Source organism: Glycine max, chromosome 10, assembly GCF_000004515.6.
Source record: "Glycine max cultivar Williams 82 chromosome 10, Glycine_max_v4.0, whole genome shotgun sequence".
Taxonomy (NCBI): domain Eukaryota; kingdom Viridiplantae; phylum Streptophyta; class Magnoliopsida; order Fabales; family Fabaceae; genus Glycine; species Glycine max.
In genome coordinates this window covers 2,123,314-2,137,468 of record NC_038246.2, presented here as the reverse complement: position 1 = coordinate 2,137,468, position 14,155 = coordinate 2,123,314, and the positions used below count along the sequence as shown (strand labels likewise).

The 14,155-nt window shown below is 33.1% G+C and overlaps 2 protein-coding genes across 4 annotated transcripts; both read right to left on the bottom strand.

Annotated features, from left to right (window-relative positions):
* Window positions 1-192: 192 nt before the first annotated feature.
* On the bottom strand, window positions 193-5,301 carry LOC100802895 (protein PALE CRESS, chloroplastic). Its single transcript, XM_003536852.5, has 7 exons — window positions 4,942-5,301; window positions 4,757-4,833; window positions 3,762-3,956; window positions 2,938-3,024; window positions 1,752-1,802; window positions 1,006-1,194; window positions 193-540 (listed from the first exon to the last, which is right to left on the bottom strand). The coding sequence occupies exons 1-7, from the start codon at window positions 5,045-5,047 to the stop codon at window positions 307-309; spliced, it is 939 nt and encodes a 312-aa protein (XP_003536900.1). The 5' UTR covers window positions 5,048-5,301; the 3' UTR covers window positions 193-306.
* Window positions 5,302-6,070: 769 nt separating this feature from the next.
* On the bottom strand, window positions 6,071-10,413 carry LOC100811065 (BTB/POZ and MATH domain-containing protein 2). Of its 3 annotated transcripts, none has more exons than XM_041006277.1 (5): window positions 9,712-10,406; window positions 8,622-8,970; window positions 7,672-7,948; window positions 6,464-6,672; window positions 6,071-6,186 (listed from the first exon to the last, which is right to left on the bottom strand). In XM_041006277.1, exons 1-4 carry the CDS (start codon window positions 10,146-10,148, stop codon window positions 6,494-6,496), a joined length of 1,242 nt encoding a protein of 413 aa, XP_040862211.1. In that variant the 5' UTR covers window positions 10,149-10,406; the 3' UTR covers window positions 6,071-6,186; window positions 6,464-6,493. The 3 variants fall into 3 exon arrangements, with proteins under 3 accessions (XP_040862211.1, XP_006588617.1, XP_014618396.1); XM_006588554.4 differs by lacking the exon at window positions 6,071-6,186 and adding an exon at window positions 6,236-6,307 and having other exon boundaries at window positions 9,712-10,405; XM_014762910.3 differs by lacking the exon at window positions 6,071-6,186 and having other exon boundaries at window positions 6,236-6,672; window positions 9,712-10,413.
* Window positions 10,414-14,155: the final 3,742 nt, after the last annotated feature.

Here is a 14,155-nt window from a genome sequence, read left to right as displayed (position 1 = left end):
AAGTACGGGATCAGCAAATGTACATTAAGGTTGTGATATGGAAACACAAAAGCTTAATTTCTAACACGCCTGTAGTCCTGTACCTTCACAATAAGATCACCAAAAATTGCCATGCCTACATTGTATGTTCTGGTTTTTCTTGTTTTGGTTGGTACTATAATTTTACGTACTTCAGAAGGTAAAAGGATACCATAAAATGAAGCTAATTTGGATTGCAATTGTAGTGCTTGCCAATTCCTATTCGCAACCATGTACTGTCAGATGACTCAATCAATATGAATCAAAGTGCAAGCTAGGACAAAATAGTTACCATTTCAAACCAATGGCTAAATCCAGCAGAGCTTCTACTTGGCGTATTGTTTGTTGCTTCTCCTGTTGTTTCAATCTATTTGCAACAGATTCAGGATCAAACCCTGGTTCATTCTGTACTTCACTCTCTTCAGAATGAACCTCTTGCAGCAATTCATCCACCTCTCTTACAAAGTCCACCCTCAAAAGAGTATTATCGACTTCAAGTGATGGTCGCAATGGCCCGTGATGCTGATACCTCACAAGATTGTAAACGAAAAATTGTTAGGGGATTCCAACATAGGTGATTTCCAACTTATAAAATATAGTTTAGATGGAATCTGCACCATCTCACTTTTAGTTTTAACCGAACTTATGTATAAGCAAATAAACTTGGATCAATCTTAACCAATTTATATCAATGGTTAATTTCAATTGTTATTGTGAACATAATTTTGTTAATCATTTATAAATCGAATAAACTACCTATTTTTAACATGGTGAAATGGACTAACATCTAGTTATTTAAATACAGATTCAGTTAAGCGCTAAGTGGTATGATGGTATTGATACTTCCAACCGCATAATCACATATTTATATAGGAATTACAGCTTCAGTTATTATCATGAGAGGGAGGGGGGAAACTCAAACTTAAAGGAGCTAGAAGACATCACTTGACTAAGGTCTAAGCCCTGTAATCTATAGGTGTAGCTTACCTTATCTATGTCGAATGACTCAAATCCTGGTGGAACAAGGATACTGAATGGATCCTCCCGAGGAAACGTATCAATCATGACCTTTTTACATTTCTTTAGCCACTCTTCAAAATTATAGCCGTCGTACATAATCAAAAGATCATTGAGCAATCTCATCGCAGGGGTAGCCTCTCGTTTCAAAATCTCAGTCTATAATCAAGAACAGAAAATTAGAAGAAAAGAAAATAAAAAGAAAAAATTCTGAAAAGGAGTAGTAAGGTTAAGTTAAACTGTGCAGAGAGTAATATGCTAGAATTGTTCTAAACAGAAATGCTAGGAACATACTTTCTCTATTGGTTGAAACTTATTGAAAATCACAAAATTTTGTGAGTCCTATATCTTATTTAATACACCTCTCTCGTGATTTTGTAATTTTTAATAAATTTTAACCAATAGAAGTGAGTGTTTTAATTCCTAACGCTCCTCTTGTTCTAAATAGTAGTCAATATGAAAGTTTATGTGAATGTAATATGGAAAGGAAAAGGTCTAAAGTATCTAAGGTATTTTAAAAAAATGGAATACAAACAATAATCATATAGTTATGCATTAAATTCAACAAAGAATTTTAAGAATCACATTAGTTTTTAGAATAACTGATAACCCAGGTCCTAAAAAAAGCAACGAAACCTTTCAAATGGTGGTGCACATGACAGCAGAATGGCCACAGCAAAATAATTAAAGAAAGGAAAAACTGGGCGAGTTTTTACCTCAACCCTTCTGTATAACAGATCCAGACTTCTAATGGCATCCTTTTCTTCCTGTAAAGAGGTGATAAAATAATGTATAAAACTAGATAGTAAGAGTCAGAGGATGAAAAAAAATTTATACCAAGTTCTTTCAGAAAAAGACATTGAATTAACTCTAATATTCACTTATCATAATCTCCTTCAAATTATCATAATGATCCAGCACAGAACAATACAGAGCAGCCAACATAAATAAATTACACTTTGCTTAATATGTCTATCAAGATAATAATTTATTTGGATTAAAAATGTCTTAATCCCAATATTGGTACAGAGCCTCAGCCTCCCAAGCCCCAAATGATAAAGGAAGGCTCTGATCAGTTTACAACTTAAATGAAACTGCAAATCTAATGAAAAGTAATAGTTGCCTAGTTGGACAGAAATCCACTGGGTCCAAAACACCAATTAGGTTATATATATCCACTCTTTCAAGTTTCACCTACCAAACTAAAGGATTGTGATACTTAAAAAAACCTTTGATTCCTTCGGGTTAACTGACTACTACATTGTTCAGTTATATTTCTAAAACAATAATGAAATTTCCTAAGAAAATTATAATTTTGTCAAGTGTCATTTCATTTCAAAAAATTGAGGCACAATATAAGTTCCTAGTCAAGAACAATGCCGAGCCCATCACTAGTTGGCTAACAACCTTCTGTATCACAAACTTCCAGTTTTTAAAAGAGTACCTCACTCACTGCCTACAATAAATTTTCTTTTGTGACGTGGAAGAAGTAAATATTATTCAAACACAATAAAAAATTTAACTAGTAATTTTTAGTTATAATTTTAACCTTACAAAAATTGGTAGTATTTTCAAAATGTTTGTATATTTAACTATAAAAATGGTGCCCCCCCGTCCCCTCTGAACTTCGTCTGTGTTAATTATGGTTCTAATTCACAAAGACAACACTTTGTATATGCTGTAAAAAATCTGATAATTTGAAACTTAAAATCCTCCACAATGCAAATGATTACCTAAAAGATCCTTGTGATGAAAGATTTGCGATCTAATAGTTAGCTCATGGAAAAAGAGTAGGAAATATATGCTACTTGCCTACTTCTTTTTCATCACAAAATGAAACCCTATGCACAGCTAATTGAAACATATACCTAGAATACTTCAGATGCTAAAATAACAACTTACATCACGCCGAGCAAGATCAAGGCGATTCCATATGACCATTAAAACAAGTTCAGTCAGTTCTCCTTTCTCGGCAGCTTCCTCAATTCTCTATCACAAAAAAGTCAATCAGCATCTTTGAATACACACAATCACGTGTGCAAAAATATACAAACCAGTCAAATGAAGAAAATAAAAGGCTTAAGCCATCTAGAATTAAATTATCTTCTGTATAATATTATTATTTTCTTAGTTATATGCATAAATGATACACAAGCTATCAGTAAATAAACTTAGACACTATACACAGTGAACGAAAGGAAAACTTTATGCAAGAAAAGAACACTATACACAAGCTATCAGTTTCCTTTCATTTTCGTCTTTCTTTTCCTTAGATTTTTTTAAATGTGAACTATATCACAATTTCCTTCAGATAAAACTGCAGATTTTTTATTGTTCTATACATGTCAAATTTCCCAGTCCAGGTATAAAATTTATAATGCTAAGAACAACCATGTGTTCTGTAGTTTTAAGTTTGTATAGTCACTTCTCCCTTGGATTCCAAATTATAGATAGTGACCAAGTATGCTGATTGCAGTACAATTAGTTTCTAGATGCTCACTGGAAGAGAAAGATGATCCCTATATGGTCAAGAAAAAAGCACTCTAAGCTCCAGCTTGGTCACCCAACACATAATCGAGGTGATCCATCGTACAACATGCAGATCACTTATGTGAGCAACTGAGATATAATCAGGTGTAAATTTAGAAATTGAAAATACAAACAAGCTCACGAGGACATATTTTTATTTGAACGACATTTAGTATATTGCTGCACCAAGAAATTACCTCTTCTACTTCTTCAGCAGCTCTGAGAAAGCTCGAAACCAATTTCCTTGCTTTTATGACGTCATCTTCTGGGTATTCCTTCAACCGCATGCCAATTTCACGATACTCTCCAATCTTTCTTTCCTCTTCCTCTTCCTCCTGTATCCGTAGCCGATGCAACTCCTTGGTCTTCTCACGTTGTTGGGCTTGCCATTCCTATCCTAGAGAAGGTTAATAAAAAATGCCCAAATAAAACCTTCCAACAATTTTGGTTTTACAAGATAACATACATACAAGCCAAGATACACACTCATTCCACACCACAACACCTTTTATGGTTCCATATTCATCAACCAAGAAGAAAACTGTGCACTCATCATTTCGGTATTATAGTTATCAAACAAAAAAGGGGTAACGCATCATTTGGGTCCGTGAAAGTATATAACTTTGTCACATTAGTCACTGAAAGTAAGAAAATTCAAAAAAAGACTCTAAAAGTGCAATCTGCCAATCACTTTAGTCCAAAACCTAAAAGGTTGTGTGATTCAAGTGATAATATTAATATATGTTTAAGGACTAAAGTGTCAACAAGGCGTTTAATTTTGGGACTTAATTTACCTCCCAGGACTTATTTATTTTAAATTTCTTTAGTTTTTAGGGACTTAATTTACCTCCTAGGACTTATTTATTTTAAATTTCTTTAGTTTCAAGGATTAATGTGACAACAATTTATATTTTCAGGGAGCAAAATAGTGTTTTACCCAACAAAAAACAAACATTAAAATCAGAATCGCATCAGGCATTAAAAAAGTGAAGGTATATTTTCCATTTTTCCCTAAACATATGCTGCCACTGCCAAGGTTGTTACTATTAGGGAATGAAGCAACAGCATTTATTTATTTATTTATTCCCTTCAAAATCTAATCAATCAGGGGCATGCAAGTAAAATTGAATACGAAATAGTAAGAAATTCACAATAAAAAAAATGAAATTCCCAGATAAAGGTGCATACATACATCGTCATAGTACTCCTTTGGCATCCCTTCTAGAAGCTGCTCCTCTTCCTTTTCCTCTTTGACACATCTCCTTAAAACTGTGAGCAAAAGCCACAAACACGAGAAAGGAAAAAAAAATAAAAATTTGAGAGCTGATAAGGGAGTGAGCAATAGCATGATATGAAATATGTGGTGGCAATGCTAACCTGCGCCGGATGTGCACTTGTATGAAGAGGGAAATGAGGGAAGTCTCGTTACAGAAAGAGATGAACAAAAAAGGGGAAGTGGCAAGGTTAGAGAGAGAAGGTTCATTCCCAACGAGAGAGAATTGGGATTCTTCTTCCTTTGAAACGAAAATGGAAGAGTGACTAGCTACCTCCAAGAGAGCGTGAAGTGAAGATGAACGAAGGTATGCTATTGCTATCTGTTGCCTCTCGAAAGCGGGGTTTTGATTGAAAGGATTTAAAGCATACAGTTACACACAATCTAGAAAAAGGGGCCTTCGCCTAAGTTATCTATATTGCGAATTTATAACATAATGATTTACTACCGCCAATGAAAAATCGGATTCGTAACTTTTACAGTTATATCAATTTTTTAGTTCTAGATTTTTTGTTTTGTTTTTATCTTTATATGAAAAAAAAATTATATAATTTATTCCCGATATAAAAATATTTACCAATCAATCTACATGGTTTTGAAACTATAACAATGTTAAAGTTTTTTTTTTTTTAATGTAAAGACGAACAAATTTTTTTTGTCAAGAATAGTGTTCAAAATGCAGAACTTTTCGTACAAGAACCAAAATGAAGTAAATGTTATTAAGTATGTGAATCAAATTTAATAGCATTATAACGTCAAAAAATGTAAGTGTTTCTCGTCAACAAGATTAAAATTGTAAGAATTTTTTAGACATGGATCAAAATGAAAAGTGTTGTCACGTATGTTTTAATTGACACTATTTTCTTTTATCATATCAATTTGATATAGGTATTTTTTTATAAATCTTATGGTATAAATAGCTTTTTTTACTGAAAGATATAATATAGTTATTGTTTAGAATATTTTCATTTTAACTTTTTTCCTAATTAATGTCAAATCAGTATGGTGATGAAGAAATTTAACAAGTTTTATAACGATTTCAGTAACAAGTAAAACTGTTTTTATTTTTTATTTGAAGGTGTAATTGGCAGAATTTACTCTATATTTTGAAGGTGAAATTTTTTACTTTAAGTTGATGACATCGATCATATAGAATGTTGAGCTTATCAGTCGTTTATCAATGACATCCCTTAATTTTATCAAAAACTACAATTGAACGCGTTCCTTCATCCATTTTATCACAAGGGTATTCCCAGACAATATTTCATATAGAAACCAATCCAACCAGATACATTGCCATCTGTGTTTCACTTTCACGACCCAAACCTCAGCTTTGTGGGGGTAATCACCTCGTACGGGGAATATGTAGTGTAGTGAGAAAAAAAGAAGACATAGCAGTGGTCAATACTTTCTTTTTTAAGACAAATGTTTTAAGAGCAAAGTTATCACAGAAACCTACGCCAGACAGACCTGCAACAGCATAAAAAACAAACTACATTTACATCTCCTAGACATGAAGCTAAAAAAAATTAGAAATTGCCACTAATCCTATAAATGCTTATCATCTCCCTCTATCTGTGGCTCTCACGGAAATTTTTAAATGCAACAAGGAGTAGAGGGTTGTACAGAGAACTTGTCAGTGTTTGCACTTTAGCACTATAGCCTTTGCTTCACCCGCCTTCCATTTACGTCGCTGCCATCAAGTATCAATTCATTCCTATGCTTGCACAAGAAGTCCGAATGCTCAGTAAATCTAGCCACATACTCCAAAAGCTCAGTCAAAACAGATGGGCAACTTTCCTTCAAGTACTCAAAACCATCAGTTTGCATCACAGCTGAAGAAACAAAGGGAGCAAAATACTTCAGTCGGAGTTTAGGACATCAAAAGTATACATGACTATGAATTATCAATAATGCACTTTTTTTAATAAGAGGTTTGCAGCAATGTATAGTCTTTTATTACTCCGTTACTTAAAGTTTATGTAAATCTCATTTTCAAGGGTTATGGTGACTCAATTGGTTATTAAATATTGCTATATTTTGTTAGTTGTCATATTAAAAACAATATTGAAAGTCATATAAAAATGGATTTTTATTTTAAAATGCCAACCCAACCCAACCAAAGAATATTGCATTCAAAATGAACCAAACCGAACAACAAACACTCCTACGTGTCAGCAATGAATTTAACATTCAATGATAACTACATACTAAATTTAAGAGTGTGTTTGATTAGAAGGAAAAAAAAAATAGTTGAGAACAAGGGAAGATGGAAATAGATGAGAAACAGAATGGATTTAGGGGTGCTTGTTTTAGGAGAAATAAGGAATAAAGAAATAGAAAAAAGAATAAAAATTTCTTTGTAGATTGTTTTTTTTATTCATATTCTATCATGATTAGTGAAAATCAATTATGCCTTTTTATACAATTTTTAAACCATGATGTATAAGACTGCCAGTTAATGCTCAATTTGTGGCGGTTTCAAACAGCCAGGAAAATAAAGGCCAGAAATTCAAACCGCCAAGGGAAAAAAAAACAAATTTGTGCGGCATGTGTCTCCACCCCTTGCATTTCCACACACCGCACAATTCAGTGAGGAAATAAAAAGGTGTGAGCCCCACACCTTTTTATTTCAGTCTTCTCCCATTTCTACCCTACCAAACAAGAGAAATTCCCCATTTATTTGCCTATTTCCTCTACATTCTTTCTATTTCTTACCCATTCCTCTTTACCAAACAGAGTGAAAGACCTTTCAATGTCCTAATTACCCCCTAATATTGCACCTTTTCTTTAATGTGTGTTCATGAAAATAGAGTTCAAATAACGAAACACACCTCTGAGATTTTCAGGCCTTGCAACAAATTTCAGACAGACTGCTTTCAGTTGGAAACAATGGTGCTGTTCTGCCAAGGCTAGAGTCGTAGCAACGGTGTTTATTGCAACATCTTCACAGAGACTTGTTTCACACATGAGCCTAAGTCTCTCTAAGCCATACCGATCAGCTGCTGCTAGCAGATGCTGAGCCATCAAGGTAGTAGCCCATTTTGAGCTCAACCCAGTAAGCTCTTGCATGTCAGGTAGTGAGTCCCAATATATAACATGAAGCAATGCCTGCAAAATAGAGAAATATGGTATAACAAAGCAGATAAAGTTGCACATTCTTTTGGTATAATGTTAAGCTTCATTTATCAAGGTAAACAATACCACAATTTCATCACACATAAGAGATGCATGTAAACTGTTATAGTTCTTTACGGTTTAAAGAACTCATGGCAGCTTTAGTGGAGCTCATAGCTGCAGTCAACTTATAAAGACCTAGCTTCATTGTTAACTGTCATAATGCTCGATTTAATGAGTATAGCAGTTTTAGTGGAACTCATAGCTGCAGTCAATTTATAAAGAACTAGTCTCAGTTCTTTTTTCCTACTTTTCTGTGTTCTTTCAAGAAGGTTATATGATTTCTGCCAAATCTCACTTCTCAGTGCAATGGAATGCCATCCAAAAAGGTACCAATGTATGCATCATTTGCAGCATAAATGAAGGCATGAGGCGAGAAAAAAGTTGGCAAAACAAAAGAGGTATAACTTTCCACATCAACATATAGCTCAGTTGCAACATTGTGCTTAACAATGATAATATGGGGAAAAGCAAGGAAAATATCTTCAAAAATCATAAACGACAATGTGCATATCAGGGCATGAACAGAGAGGGTAACCAACACATTTTCCAACTGCATCACAAGCATAAATCCAAAAATTAAAGCACAAAGAGCACTCATTCAAACCTTAAAGACTGGAGCCTCCATGTCTTCAACTTTTATACAATGGGTATTCTGATTTTTCATCGGACCGAAAAGTTGAGCCCTGAAAACAGGTGAGCGAGCTGCTAGAACCAATTTATGAGCAGCGAAAATTTCTCCATTCACTTCAAAACTGACATCACTGTCTTTCCCACTTTCTAGTAGCTTCCCAAATTGCTGACCCATGTTAGAAGACGGAATTGGGATTTTATATATTTTAGGGCCCTCTGTGTGTGACTTCACAACACCAACACTACAATTAACACTAAGGCAATCATCTTTAAGGTAATCTGATGTCTCTAGTGCTGTTCTCTTAAAAAACCGCTTGTAACCCCTGAAACACCCAATTTTAACAATTAGACTTTTGACCAAACTGTTCAGCTTTCTTACCACAAAATCTCCATGTACTTATCAAGGAGTATTTGGCCAAACCAAAATCATACATTAGCATCACTGTATATTCAAAAATACATCAGTTAATTTCAATGTGCATACACATATACTCCTAGAGCGTATTGAGAGAGTGAAATGAGCTAATATTGACCAATCTAATCTTTACACAAATGATCGAGATTAGGTTTGAGTTTTTTACCATCCATGTATGGTTGTGTGGTCAAGATTAGCTCTTATCACCTCATGCTCTGATTTGATAGGCATGATTCACTTCATGTCGTTTAAGGGAAGGATTCTAAAGCAACCCCCACCCACAAGTAATCTGAAGAATTAATAACTAAGCTTCAGTTTAGCTAGCAAGACATAAAATCTTTGAAAACATACTTATTGAACAACTTGAACCCTCCCCACTGCCAAAACAACAAAAACCCAACCCCCTTCCCTTAAAAAAAAATATCATGCATTTAATCCTTCCATTCCCCTCTTTTTTCCAACTACATCGAAAACACACATCTAAGTAAATTCCCATCAGCCACTCTCCAATTTCCCTCAGACAAACCCAATACCCAACAAAATATTACAATCAGAACCAAGCCAAGTAAATCAAAAACAAAATTCAAATCAAAGAAAACTAAATAAAAATTATAAAAAAAAAAACACGCAGCATGTCCAATTCGCTCACCACATGCTACCACGGTATTTTAACGTGTAGGGTCCACTCTCGAGGGTCCTCTCAAAATGGCTATGCACCTTGTGTCTCTCCTTCCCACTCTGATCCAAAAGCGTCAACTCAAAAAGCGCCCTAACGTCGGTCCCTTCGCTAGCAAGCGCGATGAAGAGCGAAACGTACGTAGCATTGTCCTCCACGCTCTTCCCGTCGGGGTAAAAATAGATCGCCCAATCGTACCCTCCCACCGAGAATATATCAGAAGCTATGTACTTCCCAATCCCAATCCCCTTCGACAGCGAATACCCCGTGATCTTGAACCGGTGCGACCCCCTCACCGTGTCCGTCAACGACGTCGACGACGTCGTTGCCGGCGGCGCCGACAACGGAGACGCCGACGACGACGAACAATTCGAGAACGGCCTCGCGGTTTCTCTCAGAATCTTACCCATGCGCAACGCGAGCCTCGACAGCAGCAATTGTCTCGAATTTGTGCGGAATTGAACTTTCTTCAGAATCCAAACCCGATCGGGGGATGCGGAAAAAAAATTGAACGGGATCTGTGATCTGGACGCCGAATCCCGAGAATGGGGAAGCTGAGAGAGATTTGTGAGAGGAAATCTAGGGTTTCGTCTGAAGGGGAAATTTCCTAGGGTTTGGATTCTGAGAGAGAGAGAAATGAAATGAATGGTGACGACGAGACGATGATGGCTTTTATTTATGTGTTTAATTTCCGACAATTGAAATGGGAAAGTGGTGCGGTGACGCGCCTAGCGCGTGGTTTTCAGCGATGCCTTAGCCGACTGGCTTTGCTTCCGAGACACGTGTGCGCCAACGGTACGCAAAATCTCGGAAGCGAACGAAGTAACGACGACAGCGTGAGTGACACAGTAAAATTTAGTCAGGTATGGCGGCGCCTCAATTTCCCCTCAAGTGGAAAAGCACGCTGCTCTAGGATTTTTTTTTTTTAACGGTTCTCTAACAAATTGGTTAAGGGATTTTTTATATATTAATTTTAATTAATAATATTACAAATTTAAATTTTATCCCAAAAATTCTCATAAAATCAAATAATTTAAATAGTGATTGAATTAAATAACACTACCCATTTTTTGTAAGAAATACTCCTCTGTTTCAAAATAATATTATCTCTGCTTTATATATAAAAGATAATTGCATAATTCATCATCATCAATACAAAAATTAGATTAGTTAGTTTGCCATAAATTTTAATTTTATTTCAAGCTACCAATGACATTAAATGATTTAAGATTGATTATTTTTCAAAATATATTTTTTAATCAATGAGTGTGTTTTGTTTTGTTGATAGCACAATAAATATACCAAATTTTATAAAGAAAAAAAAATCATTAATAGACCTCACAATTGAGTAGAGATTAAAAAAATTAACAATAGAGTATAATAATTCTGTATTTTTTATAATTAGGAAAAAAATATTAATTTTTATTTCTTATATATAAGACCAGAAGTAATAATTGTTCTAGATTGTTTTACCCAAATCAAGAATAAGACAATAAATAAATGAAATAGAGTACTAATTTTATAAAACTAATTTTACATTGTTATTAATTTATTTATAAATTTTATTGTCCACCGTTAATATTATAAGGGATATAAATAAAATAAAAGTAATTAATGTTACATTGCAAAATCAAAATGACAATTATTTTAGAATATTTTTTCTCTTATATGACAATTATAATAAATTTGAGGGAATAATATTTTCAAGAGAAATGCTTGTTGGGCTATTCATTGTAAGGCCCTAATTCCCATGAGGAAATAGTAAAGGCATCACTACTTCCATCCCTTGGATAGATAAAGAGGAGGAACAAAATTCTTGATATTTTAATGTTATCAAAGAATTTAATACTCAAATAGATAATCAGTATCTAATCAAATTCATCAGATCATATAAAAACAAGATTCAAGTTTACCGAGATGATAAAATGTTTCAGTTCCATATATCAATGTACTTTCACTTGACACTTGTCATTAATTGAAACAATTTGTCTCAGTATGATCTTCTCTTAATTTTTAAAAAATATTTTCGTCGGAGAATTCATCGTTGTCTCGATTGTGCTACTAGGTACTATGGAAAAATCAGAATAGGAGAGCACTCATAATAGTTACAAATAAAATTTCGTAAAATCTGCACCAACCATAATTTATGCAAATCTCACCTTACATATATTTTAAAATTTTGTAATCAATAAAAGTTGAAAAAAATGCTATCCGTCCATGGTTAGGTTCATGCAATTCGTGTAGGATTTTTTTCTTAACATAGCAATGCTCTTTTTTTCAATCAATGAGTATATAGGAATAGAGAGAGGTCGTATCATCGCATATAATTGAAAATAATTATCATTGGTTGAGAAATTACATATTGTTTCCATGGCGGAAATCAAACTCAAGTGGTGGAGTAGGCGGCAGCACATAGCGTCAATGGTAATCACAAATATATTTTGATTGCATGAATCAACTTCAAGTGGTGGAGTAGGTCGCAACTCGAAACACATAGCGACAGTGATGGTACTAAATTAATTTCAACAACCAGGTCAATATGGGATTTAGGAAATATGAATTTTGTTTAAATACCTTGAGTTTTGGAGGAAAAATTAATGAGGTGACAATCAAAGGTTGAAAGAACAATATCACAAGGAACATAACATTCCAAATCCAATAACTAAGGGGTGTTTGGTTTGGTTGTTTTCTGTTTGCATTTTCATGAAAACAGAAAACGGTGATGAAGATGTGTTTGGTTGGATTTCTGAAAACATTTTCAGTGAAAATGAAAACAGGAAATAACCAGAAAATGAAAATAATAAATTTTCATTTTCAGTGTTTTTAGTTGAGAACAGAAATCTCATTTCGGGTAAAATGAAATTGTGGTGACAATGAATGTAATTTTAAGCAAATCTAAAAATACAAAAGACAAAAAGTCAATATATCATAAATTTTCAGTATTTTTATTTCATGAAAACAGAAAACAAGAAGTCAAACTAAACATATTTTCAGAATTCTAATCTTTTGAAAATGAAAACAGTTTTCAGGAAATGAAAACAGAAAATGAAAATACAAACCAAACACACCCTAATAAATTCGATTAAGGATCTACTGGATCAACCTTCTTAAATAGCGCAATAATAGGTTAAGGCCAAAGTAATGGTAACGAGAGGATGAGAGCGATGAATATCATAGGTTAAGGCCAAGTTATTCAATAACGTTTAGATATTTTTTCTCTTAAATTTATATCACTTTTTCTTTTTCATATTTCAAATTTAAAATTGTTTTTTAGTTAATGACTTTTGAGAAATACTCTTTTTAGCCCCTCTTACAATATTTTTCCCCCCAACAAATTATTAACTATATAATTAATATCAAGTGTGGTCCCAAATTATTTTATACTAACAAAAAAATTGATAATTTCATAAAACTAATATTATTATTAATATTACAATTAAAAACTAAAGTGACACACTTATTAAGGATATTAGTAGAAAAAAAAAACTAATATTAATTAAAAAGCTAACGTGAAACTTATTTTGAATTTTTTTTTTCAAATACAACACTTATTTTTAGACACGATAAGTCCAAGACATGATTTAATTTTAACTTAAAATAAATCAGGTTTCATATTAGACCACTAGTTAAAAAATAGTTTGAATATATTAAGTTATATACCATTATAATTACACTTTGATTTTTTATTATTTTAATAATAAATATGATGATCTTATTATAATTAGATTGTAAACTTAAACTAGATAAAATTAGATTCAATTAAAACGAATCAAATTAGACATAAAAATATCATAAATCTAATCTAATTTGATCAATAACAATCCTATTATCAGCCCATGAGACAATAATACACTAGACAGTTAGGGAAGACTCACTTAAAGGATTCCTACACATATTCAAACCACAAACAAATTCACTAAATTGTAATTATTAAATTAGTATGTAGAAGTTAAAAAAGATGATTGTCTACAAAAAAAAATAAAAATAAGGATAAAAGAATTTGAACACACATTCACAAAAAGATAAAGGTTTGATCTAAATCCTTAACCAGTTATACTAGCTGACATTGACAAGTAACCTATAGTCTCTTAATATACTTAGAATAAGTCTAACTTAGTTAGTTTTAAGAATGCAATCTTGTGAAATTAATTGTTTTTAATCAGTACTGACAATTTACTTTTTTTACTTACATCAATACTATTATTTTTAAAACATTTAATATTATAAAATGACTAATAGTATGGAAGTTTTTACATAAAATTAAATTACATAAATTCTCTCAATTAATTAGTATCAAGTTGCAAAAAAGAAGAGGAGGCGTACAAGAACGGGGTCCATCGAGGAGAGATTTTTCAAGGAAACAAATGGTGGACGTGCGCCGTCAGGAGCTGGTAGGGCATGTAAAATCATGACACGT